The following is a 24,548-nucleotide window of genomic DNA, read 5'->3' on the forward strand; positions in this document are numbered from 1 at the left end:
CTCAAACATTATTTGAATTGTTTTAATAAACTTTAGGCCAAAACAGCAACAAACCACAAGATGGCAATTTTACAACATCCAAATAAGTAGTAAATAAAATCACAGAAAAAGACAACGTACAATCTCAGAAAGTTGCATTGATAATTTAGTTAAAACCCACTAGTTTACATTTGTTCTAATAAAATAAACACCATGACAACATTTTAAAATGACCACACCCCCCATATTTTTGTATTGGACGAAACAGAAAGCGACTTCTAAAGATCAAACATTTGTAGTCTCTAACTAGATTAGGCCAGGGTTTCCCAAACCCGGTCCTGGGGCCCCCCTGGGTGCACATTTTGTTTTTTCCCCCTAGCACTATACAGCTGATTCAAAGCTTGAGTTGGTTATTGAATCTTCTGTGTAGTGCTAGAGAGAAAACAAATGTGCACCGGGGGGGTAGGATGAAGTTTGGGAAACCCTGGATTAGGCCACTGTGGTGATAGAACATTGATAGATATAACAAATGTATTACAAAACTATGGTCAACCACGGAGTCTGAACACACATTTGACGTTCCCCACTCATCCAAACAGGATTGATTTGAAAGGAAAAGGAGACAGTTCTGAATTAAGTATAAACCTGCATTCCCATGATGTTATCACATACTGAACATATATTGTAGGGCAGATTTGATGGAGGGCTCTTGCAATCAAACAGCTGCATAGATTTTTCTTCCAACAACAGTTGATTCACTTGTGGACAGTACTCATTACAATACTAGGATGACAGATTTTCCAAACTGTCAGTTCTCCATTCCCTACCCATCTCAAGACTTCCACAGATGGTTAAGGTATTTAATAAACTAACTTACCTGGAAGTAAATTGGAAACAATCTAAGGAAAATATGACATACAATGTACAACAAAAATGTCCTCCAATCATTTCAGGTAAGACAGCCTAAACATGATAAGCAAACAAAATGGGGCGCTGGGTTAATGACATGCTACCTGTTAAATTATAGTGCCAGCAATAAACCTTTTAACAGCTATAGATGAAGGATAAAGGATTTTAACAGCTATAGATGATACATGCCTTTCCTTTTTTGTTTCCTATGAACAGAGACTTTTGAAAACTACATTGTAAATGTGAGCACAGAACAGGTAAGGAATTAGTACATCTGCAAATAAATTATTTGTACAACTGCCGTTTAAGGTAATATTCTGTAAAGCGAAGCATTAGTCTTTCACTGTTTGGGAACAAATATCGTTGCATGTTAGCTGCCCTGTAAGGGACGCAAAAGATTTTAGTGGCATGTTGACATTGAAGATACCTTAGAGGAAAGATTCACCCATTCTAAATGTTATTGCTTTTGTGCATCTGACGCAAAATGCATCATACCGGCTGTATTTCTGCCTGCTTGAATGGCGCATAGCTCAGATAAACATGAAATTACACCAGGATTTGATAGAATATCACTCTAGATACACAAAAAATATATTCAAAATGTGTGAAACTTAAACACAAATAGGGGGAAATTATTTTCATTGTTGTAATACATAATCTATAACACATCTCAAATGTCAAGCTCTTGCATATACTTTTTTAAAAACAACAAGAAACATAATTCACAAGCTGGGTTGTTTTAGCAGTTAACAAAAAAAAATACTAAACTCAGAACCCTTTTCTCAATTCAGAAAAAAAATATTTACACGTTATGTCTTCTATAAAAACACCTTTTCCAATCTAAAAAAAAGCAAGCCGAAATTGGTCACTCACACTTTTTCAAAAGGAATATGAATCAATCATTGTTCAAAAGGAATATCAATCAATCATTGTTCAAAACGATGGTAATATGGAGTTTGGGGCCAGTCGAAGGAGCCAGGGAGATTAAGGCTTTCTCACAAAAAGTGACAAGGAGTATGAGGCCATGGGAGTGATTAAAGGGGAGTCAAACAGCACAAGATCTGCCATTTCTTCTCAAGGACCCAAGAAGGCTTTCCATACAAAAGGCAGTCATTTGATTTACTTTCGTTTTTCCATAATTTTCACTTTCTGAGAAGCATTTTGGCAAAGTCTGAATTGGACATGGGCTTGGCCTGTGCTTCAAACCCAGCGTCTCCGGATGCACCCCCTGTGGGTTTAGGTGCAGTCCCATTTTCTGCTTTACTTTCTGATCCAGTCTGCCGATGTAGGGAACGAGGGATTAGTGAGAGTTGGGTTCGCCCTTTTCCCCTCCTGAAAAGGAAAACCAATGGAATCAAAGCTCTCATTCACATGTATATATTTTTTCTGTGAACATGTGAGAATAGCCCGATTTAAAAGGCAGCTTATGTTTAATGAGTTGGAGAAACATAGCTAATCGGATATTTGTAATGAGTACTTTCATCAGGGTAACTAACATCTTTCCTTGTTAGAAGAGTATTATTACTAGTGTTGGAAACTTACGATCCATAGACCATAGCCCGGGGCATCATGGCTCCCATGGGCCTGCTGAAGTCAGGCTTGTCGGCTGCATTTCTGCGAGGTGGGTTGCTAATGGCAACAGAGAGTGTGTGTTCCTGTAGTACCGTGCCATCCAACTTCAGCACGGCCTGAGAGGCCTGAGCCTCATCTTCAAACTCCACGTACGCCAGACCCTGCAGAGACACGCCACAGCAGCACATTATAGCAGCAACTCACATGAGCGCTATCCATTTTACGTATAAGTCAATGGAGCTTCTACATGTATGATTCAAATGATCCGTTTGGATTTTTACAAAGATTACACATAACAAATATAAGTTACTAACTTATTACTCAACTGGAGAGCTCAAGAGCAAATTAATACTCTAAACCTAACATCTGGATGGAGAAAAATACTTAGCCTCCCAGCCCTGTACAGACCAACCGGCCAGCCCTGTACAGACCAACCGGCCAGCCCTGTACAGACCAACCGCCCAGCCCTGTACAGACCAACCGCCCAGCCCTGTACAGACCAACCGCCCAGCCCTGTACAGACCAACCTCCCAGCCCTGTACAGACCAACCGGCCAGCCCTGTACAGACCAACCGGCCAGCCCTGTACAGACCAACCGCCCAGCCCTGTACAGACCAACCGCCCAGCCCTGTACAGACCAACCGCCCAGCCCTGTACAGACCAACCGCCCAGCCCTGTACAGACCAACCGCCCAGCCCTGTACAGACCAACCGCCCAGCCCTGTACAGACCAACCTCCCAGCCCTGTACAGACCAACCTCCCAGCCCTGTACAGACCAACCTCCCAGAGTTATGCCTCCTAACCTTGGGTTTGCCTGAGCGGTTGGTGACCAGGCGGATGTCTTTGATGGTGCCTTGATCCTTGCACAGCTCCTCCAGCTGCTCCTTGGTGCAGGAAAAGGGCAGGCCCGAGATAAAGATCTTGTGTTTCTCTAGGTTTGTGTTGTACTTAAACACCTAGAGGAAGAGACATGAAAAGAGTAACTCACTATCTATATGGTGAAACCACCAATCCATTCATCCACCCCTAAATCAAAACAAACATACTGAACAAAAATATAAAAAAACGCAACAGCCAACAATTTCAAAGGTTTTACTGAGTCACAGTTCATATAAGGAAATCAGTCAATTGAAATAAATTCATTATGCCCTAATCTATTGATTTCACATGACTGGGAATACAGATATGCATATGTTGGTCACAGATACCTTTAAAAAAAAGTTAGGGGCGTAGATCAGAAAACCAGTCAGTATCTGGATGACCACCTTTTATTTTATTTCACCTTTATTTAACCAGGTAGGCAAGTTGAGAACAAGTTCTCATTTACAATTGCGACCTGGCCAAGATAAAGCAAAGCAGTTCGACACATACAACGACACAGAGTTACACATGGAGTAAAACAAACATACAGTCAATAATACAGTATAAACAAGTCTATATACGATGTGAGCAAATGAGGTGAGATAAGGTAAAGGCAAAAAGGTAAAGGCAAAAAGGCCTTGGTGGCAAAGTAGATACAATATAGCAAGTAAAACACTGGAATGGTAGATTTGCAATGGGAGAATGTGCAAAGTAGAACTAAAAATAATGGGGGTGCAAAGGAGCAAAATAAATTAATTAATTAAATACAGTAAGGAAAGAGGTAGTTCTTTGGGCTAAATTATAGGTGGGCTATGTACAGGTGCAGTAATCTGTGAGCTGCTCTGACAGTTGGTGCTTAAAGCTAGTGAGGGAGATAAGTGTTTCCAGTTTCAGAGATTTTTGTAGTTCGTTCCAGTCATTGGCAGCAGAGGACTGGAAGGAGAGGCGGCCAAAGAAAGAATTGGTTTTGGGGGTGACTAGAGAGATATACCTGCTGGAGCGTGTGCTACAGGTGGGAGATGCAATGGTGACCAGCGAGCTGAGATAAGGGGGGACTTTACCTAGCAGGGTCTTGTAGATGACATGGAGCCAGTGGGTTTGGCGACGAGTATGAAGCGAGGGCCAGCCAACGAAAGCGTACAGGTCGCAATGGTGGGTAGTATATGGGGCTTTGGTGACAAAACGGATTGCACTGTGATAGACTGCATCCAATTTGTTGAGTAGGGTATTGGAGGCTATTTTGTAAATGACATCGCCAAAGTCGAGGATTGGTAGGATGGTCAGTTTTACAAGGGTATGTTTGGCTGCATGAGTGAAGGATGCTTTGTTGCGAAATAGGAAGCCAATTCTAGATTTAACTTTGGATTGGAGATGTTTGATATGGGTCTGGAAGGAGAGTTTACAGTCTAACCAGACACCTAAGTATTTGTAGTTGTCCACGTATTCTAAGTCGGAGCCGTCCAGAGTAGTAATGTTGGACAGGCGGGTAGGTACAGGTAGCGATCGGTTGAAGAGCATGCATGTAGTTTTACTTGTATTTAAGAGCAATTGGAGGCCACGGAAGGAGAGTTGTATGGCATTGAAGCTTGCCTGGAGGGTTGTTAACACAGTATCCAAAGAAGGGCCAGAAGTATACAGAATGGTGTCGTCTGCGTAGAGGTGGATCAGAGACTCACCAGCAGCAAGAGCGACCTCATTGATGTATACAGAGAAGAGAGTCGGTCCAAGAATTGAACCCTGTGGCACCCCCATAGAGACTGCCAGAGGTCCGGACAGCAGACCCTCCGATTTGACACACTGAACTCTATCAAAGAAGTAGTTGGTGAACCAGGCGAGGCAATCATTTGAGAAACCAAGGCTGTCGAGTCTGCCGATGAGGATGTGGTGATTGACAGAGTCGAAAGCCTTTTGCCTCATGCAGGGCAACATCTCCTTTGCAAAGAGTTGATCAGGCTGTTGATTGTGGCCTGTGGAATGTTGTCCCACTCCTCTTCAATGGCTGTGCGAAGTTGCTGGATATTGTCAGGAACTGGAACATGCTGTCATACACGTCGATCCAGAGCATCCCAAACATGCTTGGTGAGTATGCAGGCCATGAAGACCTGGGACATTTTCAGATTCCAGGAATTATGTACAGATCCTTGCGACATGGGTCCGTGCATTATCATGCTGAAACATGAGGTGATGGCAGATGAATGGCACGACAATGGGCCTCAGGATCTTCACACAGTATCTCTGTGCATTCAAACTGCCATCAATAAACTTAAATTGCTTTCGTTGTCCATAGCTTATGCCTGCCCATATCATAAACCCACCATGAAGCACTCTGTTCACAACGTTGACATCAGCAAACAGCTCGCTCACACGACGCCATACACATGGTCTGCGGTTATGAGGCCGGTTGGACGTACTGCCAAATTCTCTAAAATGTTGGAGGTGGCTTAAGGAAGAAAAATGAACATTAAATTATCTAGCAACAGCTTTTGGACATTCCTGCATTTGGCATGCTGACTGCACGCTCCCTCAAAACTTGAGATATCTATGGTACTGTGTTGTGTGACAAAACTGCACATTTTAGAGTGGAACAAGGTGCACCTGTTTAATCAGCTTCTTGCTATGCCACACCTGTCAGGTGGATGGATTATCTGAACTAATTTGTGCACAACATTTTAGAGAAATAAGCATGTGTATGGAACATTTCTAGGATCTTATTTCAGCTCATGAAACATGGAATCAACACTTTACATGTTGCGTTTATATTTTTTGTTCAGTGTAGATTGGTCTCACCTTAAAATCAGGGTTCTTGTTTTTATCCACACAAGGCGATACGAACATTGGCCTGCCATCGACCTCACGCCGGTCCATCTTCAGGGCCTCGGGCACGGACGTCTTGCCCTCAAACTGTACGTAGCAGTACCCTCTGAAGCCCTTGGCAGCATAGACGGGGCGCACCGACTGGACAGGACCACAGGGCTCAAACAACTCCTTCAGTCTCTTCTCTGGATCCTCCATGCTGAAGGCCAGGTTGCTGATAAACACACTGCAGTCATCCTTGCGTTGTTCGGGGTTGTCTTCCTGGGTCTTCCGTACGGTGGCTGGTGCCATCTGTTGGCCCCTCTTAGCACCAGGGGGTTCCTGTCTGCGGCAAGGGGGGGCTCTCCTCCCAAACAGTCCACTCTCTGTCTCCATGTACTCCTCAGCACCTCCTCCCCTGAAGCTGCCCTGGTTGCCCTCCCCTCGGTGCCTCTTTGGAGGTTGCTCTGTTGCACAAAAGATAAATTGAGTGTAAGGCCCTGCGATAGACTGGTGTCCTGTCCAGGGGGTGTACTTGTACATAAAGCTGCCTCACACTACAAAATCAGGAGATAGCTCATAGGGCAGGAGCCTGTTCTGGCTCAAGGCTACTTACTTACTGTTGCACAGAGGTGACACAAAGCTTTAGCAAACACACAGGATGACTTTTATACTTGCCATTTTGTTAGCATAAGTGGAGACCAGGCAATAACATTCCTATGTAAAAAATTATTAAAGGGGAAAAAAATTGTAGGATCGTCATGTCATCTCCCCTTACCCGATTCCTGATGTCTCCCCTTACCCGATTCCTGATGTCTCCCCTTACCCGATTCCTGATGTCTCCCCTTACCCGATTCCTGATGTCTCTCCTTACCCGATTCCTGATGTCTCTCCTTACCCGATTCCTCCCCCCACTCATTCTCGTTATCCTCATCCTCTGCCTTCCGCTTCTCCCCAGGCCCGCTGCCTTTCTGTCCCTTCTTTTGGTTCTTCTTGTCTGCCTTGGCCCTCCGCCGCTGTTCAGTCTTCTCCTCCTCCTGTCGGACCAGATGAGCCTCTTTCTCTGCCACCTGAGAGAGGGACTGGGATGAAGTTATGAACAAGACAGCACAGAAACAGACAGCTGCACAAGCAAAGCTGTGTTTTTTCCTTTCAATTCTGTCATAAAAAAATCTACAACTGTTGCTCTCCAATGTAAAAAAAACAATAAAATCCCATTCCATCCTCCCCTGCCCAGTATAATCAACGTTCTATGTTCACAGGCCTAACTAGCAGCAGTGTTGTGAGTGTTGCGGGGTCAGCTTACCTTGGCCCTCTGCTCGTTGACTCTGTTCAGCCTCGTCTCAGTCTTCTGCACCGCTGCATCCCAGTCCTCCAGAGACCCTGGTGGCGACACAACAAACTGCACTGAAACTCACTTTACTCTCAATTCAGTGTTGTTTTCTACAAATCAGCCAATCAATATCCCCAACTGACACCTGTCCACTTATTCATGGCTTTTCTATCCAAAAAAAAAGACTCACCCTCAACCCTCTCAAAGGTGAGCAGGACCTCACACACATGCTCAGGGTAGTCGGAGGTACACTGGACGGCCCTGTGGAGGGCTTTTCTGCAGTGAAGAGCATCTCCGTACGACCTGCAAAGAGTCAAACCATATCACAACCACCATCAGATTTGTCATAGATACATATCTCTCGAGCCATCAAATCAACAGTTCACAGGTGACCACTAAATAGTGGCCTCACTGACCTCTCCAGGTTATAGTGGCCTCACCAGGTTATAGTGGCCTCACTGACCTCTCCAGGTTATAGTGGCCTCACCAGGTTATAGTGGCCTCACTGACCTCTCCAGGTTATAGTGGCCTCTCCAGGTTATAGTGGCCTCACTGGCCTCTCCAGGTTATAGTGGCCTCACTGACCTCTCCAGGTTATAGTGGCCTCACTGACCTCTCCAGGTTATAGTGGCCTCACTGACCTCTCCAGGTTATAGTGGCCTCACTGACCTCTCCAGGTTATAGTGGCCTCACTGACCTCTCCAGGTTATAGTGGCCTCACTGACCTCTCCAGGTTATAGTGGCCTCACTGACCTCTCCAGGTTATAGTGGCCTCACTGACCTCTCCAGGTTATAGTGGCCTCACTGACCTCTCCAGGTTATAGTACTCCAGCCACATGTTGGCGAATTTGGCATTCCCTTTTGTCATGATGCTGTCCCACAGTTCTCTAGCTTTCTGAATGTTCTTACAATGCAGGGCCTGGTCAGAGAGAGGAGGGAGAAAATGGTATACAATCACATTTTAAATTGTATAGATGCAATTTTTGCACTGACTTGTATCTGCAATGAAAGAAGCAAGTGAACAAGTCAAGTTTGTCATGATCGTCACCCTTACCTCTATCTTTGCCCAGACCTGCATGATGGTACAGGAAGGGTCTCCACTTTCACTAAATCCTAGACAGGAGTAATACACCGTAGTGAGTCTCCAACACAAACACACAAGGACCAAGATGAAGAGTACTGTACACAGGTCGCAGGTCCACTTACTCTCTTCCACGTCCTGTTTCATATAGTCTAGAGAACGGGTGAAGGCTGCCCGCAGCTCCTCCAGCTCTCTGCTCGACTCTGGAAAATAAACACCATTATCAATAGAGGACGTCATTCATCCATACATTCATCCATACATTTGACTTTCTCCACACCACAAATATGATCTTATTACTTATGTTACTTTGCATTACCCAATGTTAAGGTGCTTTCACCTTTGCTGAAATCGACACGCCGCCTCAGGTAATCGAGGTACGCTTCCCAGATATTAACATAATCTGTAGCTTGTATGAATCCGGCATTCAGGGCCTTTTCAAAAACGTCTGTGGAGGGGTAAAAAAAATAGATGGTCTTTCATGATTCCCCAGTCCCAGTACCAATAATAGGGGCAATACAACATCTTTAACCAAGTTCACCCCTTTTCATTGAAACATACAGTATATCACAAAAGTGAGTACACCCCTCACATTTTTGTAAATATTTGAGTATATCTTTTCATGTGACAACACTGAAAAAATTACACTTTGCTACAATGTAAAGTAGTGAGTGTACAGCTTGTATAACAGTGTAAATTAGCTTTCCCCTCAAAATAACTCAACACACAGCCATTAATGTCTAAACCGCTGGCAACAAAAGTGAGTACACCCCTAAGTGAAAATGTCCAAATTGGGCCCAATTAGCCATTTTCCCTCCCTGGTGTCATGTGACTCGTTAGTGTTACAAGGTCTCAGGTGTGAATGGGGAGCAGGTGTGTTAAATTTGGTGTCATCGCTCTCACACTCCCTCATACTGACTGGTCACTGGAAGTTCAACATGACACCTCATGGTAAAGAACTCACTGAAAAAAAGAATTGTTGATCTACATAAAGATGGCCTGGGCTATAAGAAGATTGCCAAGACCCTGAAACTGAGCTGCAGCACGGTGGCCAAGACCATACAGCGGTTTAACTGGTTTTTACTGGATCCATGTCCTGTGTTCTGATGAGACCAAGATAAACGTATTTGGTTCAGATGGTGTCAAGCGTGTGTGGCGGCAACCAGGTGAGGAGTACAAAGACACGTGTGTCTTGCCTACAGTCAAGCATGGTGGTGGGAGTGTCATGGTCTGGGGCTGCATGAGTGCTGCCGGCACTGGGGAGCTACAGTTCATTGAGGGAACCATGAATGCCAACATGTACTGTGACATACTGAAGCAGAGCATGAGATCCCCTCCCTTTGGAGACTGGGCCGCAGGGCAGTATTCCAACATGATAACGACCCCAAACACACCTCCAAGACAACCACTGCCATGCTAAAGAAGCTGAGGGTGATGGACTGGCCAAGCATGTCTCCAGACCTAAACCCTATTGAGCATCTGTGGGGCATCCTCAAACGGAAGGTGGAGGAGTGCATGGTCTCTAACATCCACCAGCTCTGTGATGTCGTCATGGAGGAGTGGAAGAGGACTTCAGTGGCAACCTGTGAAGCTCTGGTGAGTGCTGCCAGCGGTTTAGACATTAATGGCTGTGTGTTGTTATTTTGAGGGGACAGCAAATTTACACTGTTATACAAGCTGTACACTCACTACTTTACATTGTAGCAAAGTGTCATTTCTTCAGTGTTGTCACATGAAAAGATATACTCAAATATTTACAAAAATGATTTGCAAAAATGTGAGGGGTGTACTCACTTTTGTGATATACTGTACATTTCATTCTTGTTTAAAATCTCCTTGTTTACGTCCACACCATACATGACACATATGAGTGCTACCTCCATAACTCACCTGTGGTCCAGTGCTTACCTGAGATAGTGTGGTGGTCAGCCCCATGCCTCTCCAGGGCAAGCAGGTAGTTCTTCCACAGGCCCATGGTCCAGGGGCAGTTCCTGACCGCACGGTCGTGAGAGGACAGGACCAGGTCTTTGATTTTTAGTTGACGATCCTGAGGCAACAGCAAAAGACTTGATAATAAAACAATCCAACAATCAATCACAACCCACATTGACAAGGTACTCAAAAACGGTGAATCTACAGTCATTTCTACCTGCGTGATAAATTACTTCATTGCTAGAAAGGTGAACCTGTAGGATAGCGTTCAATTCCCATCATAACGCTGCACAAGGAATATTATACTGCCCAACACCATTGGGCAAAGTCATAATTTGATTCATGTGTGGAAGCAAATAATGCAGTTAAATCGCATCTCCATCAATTTAATCATTTCCTTTAGTATATGCAGAAGGCCAAAACGTGGCTTTTAAAAAGAGCCTAATGGATCACAGGTTTGGAACAACAAGATTAAACTTTTGTTTCTTCACCAAACTGGTGAAACGGCCAGGCTCTGATGAATTACTGGATGTTGTCCGTGTTTAAGGTTGCGATCTCAGCATCTTATTACCATCCCATTAAAGCAATTAAAAGGCCATGAATAAATTTCAGGAGCTGCAGGAGAGAGCGAGAGACGGCTGGCTGCGAGTAATTAAAATGAGCCCAGTGCAGCACGTCACCCTGTGCAGTGGAGGGGGGGTTGACACTCACCAGGTACTTGGTGTACTTGGCCCACATGTCTGGTACCAGGCAGTTCTCTGCCAGTGCCCGCTCAAAGATGATCTGGATCCGTGCCGGGTCACCCTCCTTTTGCTCATAGTCAATATAGGTCTGATATTCTGCTAGCTTGGGTGGCTCGGCTGCCATCTGAAACACAAACGTTGGCATGTTAAAGGCATTGAGCAGATGACCATGTCTAGCATACAGACTCGCAATGATTTCAGAGGTACACGTAGGAAAAAGCAATCAATTTGCTTAAGCACATAATGCTTAAAATGACAAAACTTTCCTACTAATCTACTGCTACTTTCTAGGCAGTGCAATCAGAATTGAATGCTTCAAATCCATTGAAAATTCTTCCAAAACAAACAACATGGTACAAAATGACCAGGGTAGAATACAATCTAGGTAAGCACCAAAGTCTCCTCATAAGGCTTGCTCTTCTCCATCTGTTGCAGGGCCCTCTTGTACTTCTGGGAGACTGTATCAGACACCCCCTGGTCAGACCACTCCTCATACTCTGCATATGTTCCTTCCATGTCTGTAAAACAGCAGTTATCATTAGGAGAAACATTTTTCACATTCTAAGTGTGGCTTAAAATGAAGGTGATTATATAAAAAAGCATCCTGTGCATTTATTACAGTAAATTAAAAGGGAGGAACACCAAAAGGTTAAAATCTCATTCAGAAGGATATTGGCTTTTGACATTTTAAGTGTCCCCTCCTTTTAGCAATAACACACAGCCATGTAAATGCTTCAGCCTGTTTTCTTTTTCTATGTGCCATTATCTTGTGGAGGTAGAAAACAGTGACTGACAGGCTGTAGATAAGGAGGGATTATACACTGAGCGTTGGCACCATGGTTGGCACAGGTCATAGAAGCGAGAGATGGGTTTAGCCATTCCAGAAATGCCTCCGGTGGCCTTTCAGCCAGACCTGAAAAAAGGCAGCAGACAATGCCAGACCATCTGGCTATCTCTTGGCGAGTCCTGCGCTTGGATGAAAGGCTGGTCAGGGACCACATTACTGGGCCTGGTGAGAATGAGTGCTTTCTCTGTAAACCGCTATTGAGTCTTTGAAAGGCAACATAGTAAGAGAAAGCAACTCTCCTAGTGGCTGGTGACTTTAATGCAGGAAAACAAATCAATTTTACCTATTTTCTACCAGCATGTCGCCTGTGCAACTGGGGGGGACAACTGAGCTTAAGGCTAGAGCTGCCGCTTTCAAGGAGCGGGACACTAACCCAGACGCTTATAAGAAATCCCTCTACGCCCTCCGATGAACCATCAAACAAGCAAAGCATAAATACAGGACTAACATCTAATCCTACTACACCAGCTCTGATGCTCATTGGATGTGGCAGGGCTTGCAAACTATCACGGTTTACAAAGGGAAACCCAGCTATGAGCTGCCCAGGGACACAAGCCTACCAGATGAGCTAAATGCCTTCCATGCTCGCTTCGAGGCAAGCAACACTGCCTCAAAGCGCTCCGTGGCCAATGTGAGTAAGACCTTTAAAACAGGTTAACATTCAAGGCCAGACGGATTACCAGGACGCGTACTCAGAGCATCAACACAATCATCCCAGACCTACTCCAATTTGCATACCACTCCAACAGATGACATAATCCCTATTGCACGCCACACTGTCCTTTCCCAATTGGACAAAAGGAACTAGGGTTGTCCCGACTAAAAATGTTTTCCCATATATAGACACACCCTATGTGTTTAAATAAAATCATCTTGTCTGAAGCTTTAAGTACAATGTGATTAATAAATTCACACAAATGACTCAAGAGGGAGCCAGAGATCAAGATAGCCTAACCAGAAGAAAAAAACCTGTGGACGAACCACCTCCTCCCACTGCTGCTGGCCTTCGCAGATTGTGCCATTATGCTCCTGAAATTGCCTGGCTACACCAGGCGTTGGCAACCTTTTCAATTTGGAGCAGTGGTGGGAAAAGTACTCAATTGTCAAACTTGAGGAAAAGTAAAGATAACTTAATAGAAAATGACTCAAGTAAAAGTCACAGTAAAATACTACTTGATTAAAAGTCTAAAAGTAATTGGTTTTAAATACACTTAAGTATCAAAAGTAAATGTAAGTGCTAAAATGTACTTACAGTGCCTTTGGAAAGTATTCAGACCCCTCGACTTTTTCCACATTTTGTTACGTTACAGCCTTGTTCTAAAATGGATTAAATAGTTTTTTTGCAACTCATCAATCTACACACAATACCCCATAATGACAAAGCAAAATCAGGTTAATAATTTTCAGCTAATTTATACATTTTTTAAATTAAATTTACATAAGTATTCAGACCCTTTACTCAGTACCTTGTAGAAGCACCTTTTGCAGCCTCGAGTCTTCTTGGGTACAAGCTTGGCACACCTGTATTTGGGGAGTTTCTCCCATTCTTCTCTGCAGATCCTCTCAAGCTCTGTCAGGTTGGATGGGGAATGTTGCTGCACAGCTATTTTCAGGTCTCTCCAGAGATGTTTGATCAAGTTCAAGTCCAGGCTCTGGCTGGGCCACCCAAGAACATTCAGAGACTTGCCTCGAAGCCACTGCGGTGTTGTCTTGGCTATGTGCTTAGGGTTGTTGTCCTGTTGGAAGGTGAACCTTCGCCCCAGTCAGGTCCTGAGCGCCCTGGAATAGGTTTTCATCAAGGATCTCTCAGTACTTTGCACCGTTCATCTTTCCCTCGATCCTGACTAGTCTCCCAGTCCCTGAAAAACATTCCCACAGCATGATGCTGCCACCACCATGCTTCCCCGTGGGATTGTGCCAGGTTTCCTCCAGACGTGGCGCTTGGCATTCAGGCCAAAGAGTTCAACCTTGGTTTTATCAGACCAGAGAATCTCATGGTCTGAGAGTCTTTAAGTGCCTTTTGGCAAACTCTAAGCGGGCTGTCATGTTCCTTTTACTGAGGAGTGGCTTCCGTCTGGACACGCTACCATAAAGGCCTGATTGGTGGAGTGCTGCAGAGATGGTTGTCCTTCTGGAAGTTTCTCCTATCTCCAGAGAGGAATTGTAGAGCTCTGTCAGAGTGACCATTGGGTTCTTGGTCACCTCCCTGACCAAGGCCCTTCTCCCCCAACTGTTCAGTTTGGCCAGGCGGCCAGCTCTAGGAAGAGTCTTGGTGGTTCCAAACTTATTCAATTTAAGAATGATGGAGGCAACTGTGTTCTTGGGGACCTTCAATACTGAAGAAATGTTTTGGTACCCTTCCCCAGATCTGTGCCTCGACACAATCCTGTCTCTGAGCTCCACGGGGAATTATTTCGACCTCATGGCTTGGTTTTTGCTCTGACATATACTGTCAACTGTGGGACCTTATATAGACAGGTGTGTGCCTTTCCAAATTATGCCCAATCAATTGAATATACCACAGATGGACTCCAATCAAGTTGTAGAAACATTTCAAGGATGATCAATGGAAACAAGATGCACCTGAGCGCAATTTCATGTCTCATAGCAAAGGGTCTGAATAGTTATGTAAATAAGGGGTATTGTGAGTATGGGGTATTTTGAGTAGATTGCTGAGGAAATGTTTTTATTTAATCCCTTTCAGAATAAGGCTGTAATGTAACAAAATGTGGAAAAAGTCAAGGGGTCTGAATACATTCCAAAGGCACTGTAAGTATCAAAACCCTTATATTATGCAAGCCAGACAGCACCGTCTTCCTTCTTTTTTTTAAATTATGGATAGCTTGTGGCACACTCCAACATAATTTACAAACGGAGCATTTGTGTTTAGTGAATCCACCTGATCAGGTAGTAGGGATGACCAGGGAAGTTCTCTTGATAAGTGTGTGAATTGGACCATTTTCTTGTCCTTTGTATTTTATTTTATTTCACCTTTATTTAACCAGGTAAGCTAGTTGAGAAAAGGTTCATTTACAACTGCGACCTGGCCAAGATAAAGCAAAGCAGTGTGACACAAACAACAGAGTTACACATGGAATAAACAAGCATACAGTCAATAACACAATAGGAAAGAAAGTCGATATACAGTGTGTGCAAATGGCGTGAGGAGGTAAGGCAATAAATATGCCACAGTAGCGAAGTAATTACAATTTAGCAAATTAACACTGGAGTAATAGATGAGCAGATGATGATGTGCAAGTAGAAATACTGGTGTGCAAAAAAGCAGAAAGGTAAATAAAACAATATGGGAATGAGGTAGGTAGGTAGATTGGTTGGGCTATTTACAGATGGGCTATGTACAGCTGCAGTGATCGGTTCGCTGCTCAGATAGCTGATGTTTGAAGTTATATTTCCCTCACTAAGTCTCCACCTTCAGCGATTTTTGCAATTTGTTTCAGTCATTGGCAGCAGAGAACTGGAAGGAAAGGCGGCCAAAGCAGGTGTTGGCTTTGGGGATGACCAGTGAGATATACCTGCTGGAGCGCGTGCAACGGGTGGGTGTTGTTATCGTGACCAGTGAGCTGAGATAAGGCGGAGCTTTACCTAGCATCAACTTATAGATGACCTGGAGCCAGTGGGTCTGGCGACGAATATGTAGCGAGGGCCAGCCGACTAGAGCATACAGGACGCAGTGGTGAGTGGTATAAGGGGCTTTGGTAACAAAACGGATGGCATTGTGATACACTGCATCCAGTTTGCTGAGTAGAGTATTGGAAGCTATTTTGTAAATGACATTGCCGAAGTCAAGGATCGGTAGGATAGTCAGTTTTAGGGTATGTTTGGCGGCGTGAGTGAACGAGGATTTGTTGCGAAATAGGAAGCTGATTCTAGATTTAATTTTGGATTGGAGATGTTTAATATGAGTCTGGAAGGAGAGTTTACAGTCTAGCCAGACACCTAGGTATTTGTAGTTGTCCACATACTCTAAGTTAGAACCGCTCAGAGTAGTGATGCTGGTCGGGCGGGCAGGTGCGGACAGCAAACGGTTGAAAAGCATGCATTTGGTTTTACTAGCGTTTAAGAGCAGTTCAAGGGCACAGAAGGAGAGTTGTATGGCATTGAAGCTCGTTTGGAGGTTAGTTAACAAGGTGTACAAGAAGGGCCAGATGTATACCAAATGGTGTTGTCTGCATAGAGGTGGATCAGGGAATCACCAGCAGCAAGAGCGACATCGTTGATATATACACAGAGAAAAGAGTCGGCCCGAGAATTGAACCCTGTGGTACCCCCATAGAGACTGCCAGAGGTCCGGACAACAGGCCCTCCGATTTGACCCACTGAACTCTATCAGAGAAGTAGTTGAAGAACCAGGCGAGGCATTTGAGAAACCAAGGCTGTTGAGTTTGCCGATGAGAATACGGTGATTGACAGAGTCGAAAGCCTTGGCCAGGTCAATGAATACAGCTGCACAGTAATGTCTCTTATCGATGGCGGTCATGATATCGTTTAGTACCTTGAGTGTGGCTGAGGTGCACCGTGACCAGCTTGGAAACGGGATTGCACAGCGGAGAAGGTACGGTGGGATTCGAAATTGTCAGTGATCTGTTTATTAACTTGGCTTTTGAAGACTTTAGAGGCAGGGCAGGATGGATATAGGTCTATAACAATTTGGGTCTAGAGTGTCACCCCCTTTGAAGAGGGGGATGACCGCGGCAGCTTTCCAATCTTTAGGGATCTTGGACGATATGAAAGACACGTTGAACAGACTGGTAATAGGGGTTGCAACAATGGAGGCGGATAATTTTAGAAAGAGGCTCCAGATTGTCTAGCCCAGCTGATTTGTACGGGTCCAGGTTTTGCAGCTCTTTCAGAACATCTGCTATCTGGATTTGGGTGAAGTAGAAGCTGGGGAGGCTTGGGAAAGTAGCTGTGGGGGGTGCGGAGCTGTTTGCCGGGGTTAGGGTAGCCAGGAGGAAAGCATGGAGAAATGCTTATTGAAATTCCCGATTATCGTGGATTTATCGGTGGTGACAGTGTTAGCCTCAGTGCAGTGGGCAGCTGGGAGGAGGTCCTCTTATTCTCCATGGACTGCTATGGTCCTGCTAGGCATTCGATATGTAACAAGTGCTTTTGGGTGTCAAGGGAAACTGTATGGAGTAAAAAGTACATTATTTTCTTTAGGAATTTACTGAAGTAAAAGTTCTCAAAAATATAAATAGCAGAGTAAAGTACAGATAACAAAAAAATACAACTTAAGTAGAACTTAGAAGTATTTTTACTTCCTTAACACCACTGATTTGGAGTGCCAAATTAACATTTCTACCGATCTCCGTGCCCGTTATGATTTTCATATGTACATTTTCGTGGAAGTTTCATTTCTTTAATAATAAAGTTGGCGTATCTCAAAATCATTCATGTAATTAATACAATTATATCTAAATTAAAATTACACAAATCTAAAATGAACTTCCATTGCCAACTATGTAAAAATAGCCTACATAAAGGCAACAAATAAAAACATTGCAGCCTGCAGGTAAAAAATATCCTGATAAAAATAAAGCACATTGGCTACGCATGGCCTGTCTGCAAGGAACTTCAAACATTGCATCAACTATCAACTTGGTCCAGCCAAAAGCTTGTGCTAACAAACTTGCAACATTGTATAAATATTCTGGACCCTAAGAGTTTCCCGTGCCAGTAAACTCCAGACAGACATAACTGTAGGCTATTTGAGGAAGGGATAAGAAGTAAATCAGATAGGCCTATTTTATGACGTTTCTACTGTATCAGAGCATGACATTTTTTCCCTTTCATGACAAGTGGTTACCGAAAAGGAGAGTGCTATAAAGATTTTTCAAATAGGCTACATTGAGGAACGATTTCAACTAAAATTTTGAATGCATTAACATAAATTACAGTAACCAAACAAACATTGTAGATTAGAAATTATGGGAATTAAATGGTACAAGTACTACTGGTAATACTGGTGTCATCCGCGTCCTCCGCAATGGATTAGTCCATTGAGACAGGCATCAATCAAGACGTGCCATAAAACATTATTGGTAGACCAATAACCTATCGAACAAACAATCGACCAGTCAACTAAATGGGGTCAGCCCTAAAAGAAACACGTGAGAATGCTGTTCATTGACTACAGCTCAGCGTTCAACACCATAGTGCCCTCCATGCTTATCACTAAGCTAAGGTTCCTGGGACTGAACACCTGCCTCTGCAACTGGATCCTGGACTTCCTGATGGGCCCGACTCCAACACCACCATTAATTTTGCCAACGACACAACAGTAGTGGGCCTGATCACCGACAACAATGAGACACCCTATAGAGAGAAGGTCAGAGACCTGGCAGTCTGGTGCCAGGACAATAACCTCTCCCTCAACGTCAGTGAGACAAAGGAGCTGATTGTGAACTACAGGAAACAGAGGGCCGAGCACACCCCCATTTACATCGACGAGGCTGTAGTGGAGTAGGTTGATAGCTTCAAGTTCCTCGGTGTCCACATAACTAAGGATCTATCGTGATCCAAACAGACCAGCACAGTCATGAAGAGGGCACGAAAACTGGTGGCTAAAAAGATTTGGCATGGGCCATCAGATCCTCAAAAGTTCTACAACTGCACCATCGAGAGCATTTTGACCGGCTGCATCACCACTTGGTATGGCAACTGCTTGGCATCAGACCGCAAGGCTCTACAGAAGTTAGTGCGTACGGCCCAGTACATCACTGGGGCCAAACTCCCTGCCATCCAGGACCTCTATACCAGGCAGTGTCAGAGGAAGGCCCAAAAATGGTCAAAGACTCCAGCCACAGACTGTTCTCTCTGCTATTGCACGGCAAGCAATACCAATGCACCAAGTCTGGAACAAACAGGACCCTGGACAGCTTCTAACCCAAGTCATGTGACTTCTAAACAGCTAATCGGAATACCTGCATTGACCCTTTGTTGCCACACTGGACTCTGCCCACACAATCACACACATAAAATGCACACGCATACTGACGCCACACACACCTTTTACACTCACCACATATGCTGCTGCTAGTAACTTTACCCCTACCTATATGTACAGTACATAGCTACCTCAATTGCCTCATACCTCTGCACATCGACTCGGTACTGGTACTCATTGTATATAGCAATGTTATTTTCTACTCCCTATATATAGCCATGTTATTGTTACTCAATGTGTGAGTTTTCATTTTTAGATTGTTGATCTTATCTTTAAAATCTGCATGGTTGGAAAAGGACCTGTAAGTAAGCATTTCGCTGATAGTAAGCATTTCGCTGTTAGTTTACACCTGTTGTCTATGAAGCATGTGACCAATCAAATTTGATTTGACATTGCACTGGCTCTCCACGACTTGGTCCTGAAAAGGTCATTGCGATGGGTACCTCCCAAGTGTGCCATAATAGCCTCTCAAGGACATGTTGTTCCATCCAACCAAATCCCTCCCCCCTACCCTCTACAGCATCCCCTCCAGAATGGAGCAGGGAGAACCTTACCCATTAAGGGGATGGCCAGCTGGCGGCGGAAAAGAGTGTGGATGCGTTCGAGCTGAGCGTTCAGAAGCTCCTGCTGCTCGCAGGTGGGGACGCTGCCAGGAGGAGGCTGAACAAAAAGAAGAGAGAGAAAACAGACAATATCCAGCAAAGAGCCTAGTTTGTGTAATATCAGATTGCGTTCAATCATGCTTTTTCAACATTTCTGCCCAATACTGAAAATATAAGGAAAATCTACCATCATTAATTTAGCAGATGGTCTTATACAAAACACCAAGAAATATAGACATGCAGAGATATAGAAGAATGAGCAGCATGTTGCAGCTACTAGAGATCATTATTCTTCAGGGGCGCTCACCTGAACAGTTGCCAGTATGACGTTCTCAAACTCCCTGTAGGCCTCCCACAGAGTCGCCCCCTTGGTCATGTGCAGCCCCACGGCTGTCAGGGCTCTCTCGAAGATGGACCTCACCTTCTCCATCCCACCAGGCAGTCCCATGCCCCCGATAGAGTACTGGGCATACTCCAGCCAGATTTCAGGGCCTGAAGGCCACACAAGAAATTCAATGTTTACTTTACAATAACATCACATTACATATAATCGTAACACAATCCAATAAGTAGGGACAGAACTCACAGATATAATCTTTCACAGCCATCTCAAAGAGCTCGTAGACTTTCTCCCGGTTCTGCTCCTCCTCGGTTAGGCGGATCTCATCCTTGAGCCAGTCCAGCCATATCTCTGCAAGAAAGGACAAGTCAGATTTGTATACAGTTCACAATAACATTCAGTATGTTTACATCAATGAAACCATCACTTTTCACAGTAATGATGAAACAGTAAACCTTGTTTCAAATTACTGAATCATCATCATACATAAGACTTCTTCACACCAATTAATCACAAAAGAAGCAGCAGACGTTGCAACAAGTATTATATTTAATCTAGTCTACCACAAAGCACATCAGCTCAATCATAAAAGTGGCAAAGCATAAAGTCTGCTGCATCTCCAGAGGCCATCAGACACCAACCTTCAGTCAGTGGGAAGAGCTCACTCATCTTCTGCCTTGCCTTACGCAGTGGAGGCAGTTCCCCCTCCTGCCTCAGGAGTTTTATGAGGTCCAAATGACAGTTGTAGTCAAAAGCATTGATGGACAGCTGAAAGTCACAGAGAAAGCATAGAAGAGGAGTCAGACCAACAACCTTGTGTGTGTGTTTACATATGTTTTTGATTAGCAAACAAATATAATATGTAAGTGAACCAAATACTGTAATGAGTATTGCTTGTGAAATCAACCAGATAGCTTGACTGTTAAATGTTGTTGCTGACTGGCTGGCTACCTACCTACCTTTCTCAACTGCAGCCCGCCGAAAGGGCGCGTGTTCAGTTTGTAATACAACTGCAAGCACGTTGGCTGGTATTCTTTTCACACGTATTATAGAATTGTGGCTGGGTAACATGCTAGTTGACTGGATAGTTACATAATGAGGCATCAGCTAATAGCTAGCAAACTATTAGCATGCGAGCTAACGTTAGCTAAGTAGCTAGCTAGCTTTCTTTGCAGTACAAGCGGTGCAAGTCTGCAAACAAGCCAACTTGTTTGTGATGTGTTGTTTGCTTTTAAATCAATGTAACAAACAACGCTGTTAGCTGGTTGACATCAAACGTTATAAATGGCTAGCTGTAACTGTGGATTAAAATAGCTAGCTAGGTTTCCATTCATTTCTCAAACAGTTAGCTTAGCTAACGTACCTGCTCCTCCAAACGCTGAATTTCGGCTTCATTCTCTTTATCATCTTCTGACGAATCGTCTTCTTCATCGTCGGAATTTTCGATTCCCATACCCTCCTCTTCATCTGAATCCATTTCTCTCTCCATCCCTGCCTCTTCCTCCATCTCTTGCAACTGCGTCTCTTCTGCGTTCCCCGTTGCTGCCATGTTGGAACTATGTCTGCCTGGTAACAGCAGTGAGCGCTGTCCAAGGTAGAGCCTGGCAGGCAAACCCACCCCCTGATTCTACTATGCTAAATTCGAAACGTCACGTAATATGTTACCTACATGGCAAGAACACAACCAAATAACTATGTATTAATATTACTTGGACAATAACAGCTATAACCACCATATATTGCATTTGCTAAGATTCCTCCTGAAAAGAGCGGATACCGAATATCCCAGCAATTAAAGAGAGACTCCTGTAAAGGAGTCTATTTTAATGGCCGACGTCCCTGTGCATGCTGTGTAATGATGAGAAGCACATAAGCAGCCTATTGTACTGTTATGCACTTCGTCGTACATATGTGAGTAAAAAACAAAGTGGGAAATGTAGACCTATTTGTTCCTATACGTGTCAGAAGTAATTGATTCCTGTTTATATGCTAATGCGGCAAAATGCTACGTTACATTATTGTGCAGATGAGACTTAATAGACATGTTGCAATTGATCAGAATTTGTTATTTTGAATGCACAAAAAAGTTGTTGTTTGGGGCCACAGCATACTGCCAAAAATATTTGAAACAGCAGACAACCGCCTTTTCTTCTCGAACCCCAAAAAAGTCGAAACTGTCATGTGTTTGTGACGTATTCCATTACGCTTCTTCTTTGGTTTTTATGACGGTCCACAAACAAATATAGGTGCATGCTGCCACCTACAGTGTTGGCTGTATAACAGCCTACAATTCTCTAGATGAAGTATGAATTAATAACACTATGAAAAAAAAAAAAAAATCCTACAAACTAACCCTGCACCCATTAAAACCTAAACACTATTCCAGTACTTTGGCCCTATCTGATCAAAGACTACAGTACGAAGATAGGCAGAAACTTCCCTCTTTGAGGAAGATAAAGTGCAATCGACACGGCCAGCTACCAAGGACTGTGGGGTCTACTCCTCCGTGGCCAACGTGCGTAAGACATTTAAATGTGTTAACCCTCGCAAGACATGCGCAGATCAGCTGGCTGGTGTGTTTAAGGACATATTCAATCTCGCTATCCCAGTCTGTTGTCCCCACGTGCATCAAGAAACCACAATTGTTCCTGTACCCAAGAATGCAAACTGAACTAAATTATTATCGCCCCGTAGCACTCACCTTTGTCATCATGAAGTGCTTTGAGAGACTAGTCAAGGATCATATCACCTCCACCTTACCTGTCACCCTAGACCCACTTAAATTTGTTTACCGTCCCAAAAGGTCCACAGACAATGCAATCGCCGTCACACTGCCCTATCCCATCTGGACAAAAGGAATACCTATGTAAGAATGCTGTTCATTGACTACAGCTCAGCATTCAACACCATAGTACCCTCCAAGCTCATCATTAAGCTCGAGGCCTTAGGTCTGAACTCTGTCCTGTGCAATTGAGTCCTGGACTTCCTGACGGGCCGCCCCCAAGTGGTGAAGGTAGGAAACAACACCTCCACTTCGCTGATCCTCAACATTGGGGCCCCACAAGAGTATGTGCTCAGCCCCTCCTGTACTCCCTGTTCGCCCATGACTGCATGGCCATGCACGCCTCCAACTCAATCATCAAGTTTGCAGACAACACAACAGTGGTAGGCTTGATTACCAACAACGACGAGACAGCCTACAGGAAGGAGGTGAGGGCTCTGGGAGTCTGGTGTCAAGAAAATAACCTCTCACTCAACGTCAACAAAGCAAATGAGATGATCGTGGACTTCAGGAAAAAGCAGCAGGGAGCACCCCCCTATCCACATCGATGGGACAGTAGTGGAGAGGGTATTAAGTTTTAAGTTCCTCGGCGTACACTTCACGGACAAACTGAATTGGTCCACCCACACAGACAGCGTCATGAAGAAGGCGCCGCAGCGCCTCTTCAACCTCTGATCCAAGGTTTTACCAGCCCTGGTTGCGCAATCGATATGCTGATACAATTTAGGGAGTCTTGTTTTCAGATTAGCCTTGTTAAAATCCCCAGCTACAATGAATGCAGCCTCAGGAGATGTTTCTAGTTTGCAAAGAGTCAAATAAAGTTTGTTCAGGGCCATCGATGTGTCTGCTTGGGGAGGAATATATACAGCTGTGATTATAATCGAAGAGAAGTCCCTTGGTAGATAATGCGGTCGACATTTGATTGTGAGGAATTCTAAATCAGGTGAACAGAAGGACTTGAGTTCCTGTATGTTGTTGTGATCACACCACGTCTCGTTAATCATACGGCATACACCCCCCCCCCCCCCCCCCCCCCGCCCCTCTTCTTACCAGAAAGATGGTTGTTTCTGTCGGCGCGATGCGTGAAGAAACCAGCTGGCTGCAACGATCCCGTTAGCGTCTCGAGTGAGCCATGTTTCCGTGAAGCAAAGAACGTTACAGTCTCTGAAATGGTTGATACTAAATGATTTAACTTCATATGCAGGAATTAACCTCATTATTTAAGAAAAGCGGTAATATGTAGCACCCAAGGTGAGGGAGGGTTGAATGCTCTGGATTTTAAAACCTCTAATATAATATTTAAGAAATAAGGATTGCATCTGGAGTATCATCCCTAATTTAATATTCCAACAAATTGGTAGTCTTGAATTCTTACTCAAATGCAACTTTGATATAGGTAAAATCCCTATTAAGCTTGCAAACTTTCACAAACAAGTACTTCTAACTTGGAACTTCATGTACAAACACAATTTTCCCCTCACAGGTATACAATCTGGAATAATAAAGACATAAAATACAAAAACAAGTCTTTGTTTTTCCAGAACTGGTTTGACAACAACATTATTTGGGTTAAACAATTAATGAATAATGATGGACAACTATATGATTATCCAGAATTTATTAGAACACACAATGTTACATTCACTCCTGAGGAGTATCAAATTGTTGTTAGAGCTGTCCCTAAAGGTGCTATTCTTCTTTGAGGAGATAACAGTACTCCAAGTGCAACTGTTGAGGATTTTGTAGCCTCAATACAACTAGAAGGTATGAACATTTTAAACTATAAATGTAATAACATGTATATAAG

General features: G+C 44.0%; 1 protein-coding gene across 4 annotated transcripts; it reads right to left on the reverse strand.

Moving 5' to 3' along the window:
* Positions 1-8: 8 nt before the first annotated feature.
* sart3 (spliceosome associated factor 3, U4/U6 recycling protein) lies at positions 9-22,174 on the reverse strand. 4 transcript variants are annotated; one of them, XM_021621678.3, is made up of 19 exons: positions 21,323-22,174; positions 20,601-20,727; positions 20,206-20,310; positions 19,927-20,111; positions 19,572-19,677; positions 11,597-11,721; positions 11,172-11,327; positions 10,437-10,575; positions 8,869-8,976; positions 8,654-8,731; positions 8,502-8,560; positions 8,257-8,366; positions 7,638-7,750; positions 7,421-7,497; positions 7,013-7,184; positions 6,109-6,581; positions 3,264-3,416; positions 2,431-2,621; positions 9-2,220 (listed from the first exon to the last, which is right to left on the reverse strand). In XM_021621678.3, exons 1-19 carry the CDS (start codon positions 21,506-21,508, stop codon positions 2,031-2,033), a joined length of 2,853 nt encoding a protein of 950 aa, XP_021477353.3. In that variant the 5' UTR covers positions 21,509-22,174; the 3' UTR covers positions 9-2,030. The 4 variants fall into 4 exon arrangements, with proteins under 4 accessions (XP_021477353.3, XP_021477350.3, XP_021477351.3 ...); XM_021621675.3 differs by having other exon boundaries at positions 8,848-8,976; positions 21,323-22,142; XM_021621676.3 differs by having other exon boundaries at positions 7,013-7,196; positions 21,323-22,132.
* Between the last annotated feature and the right edge of the window lie 2,374 nt (positions 22,175-24,548).

Source organism: Oncorhynchus mykiss, chromosome 11 (genome assembly GCF_057628025.1).
Source record: "Oncorhynchus mykiss isolate SJ-2025 chromosome 11, ASM5762802v1, whole genome shotgun sequence".
Classification (NCBI taxonomy): domain Eukaryota; kingdom Metazoa; phylum Chordata; class Actinopteri; order Salmoniformes; family Salmonidae; genus Oncorhynchus; species Oncorhynchus mykiss.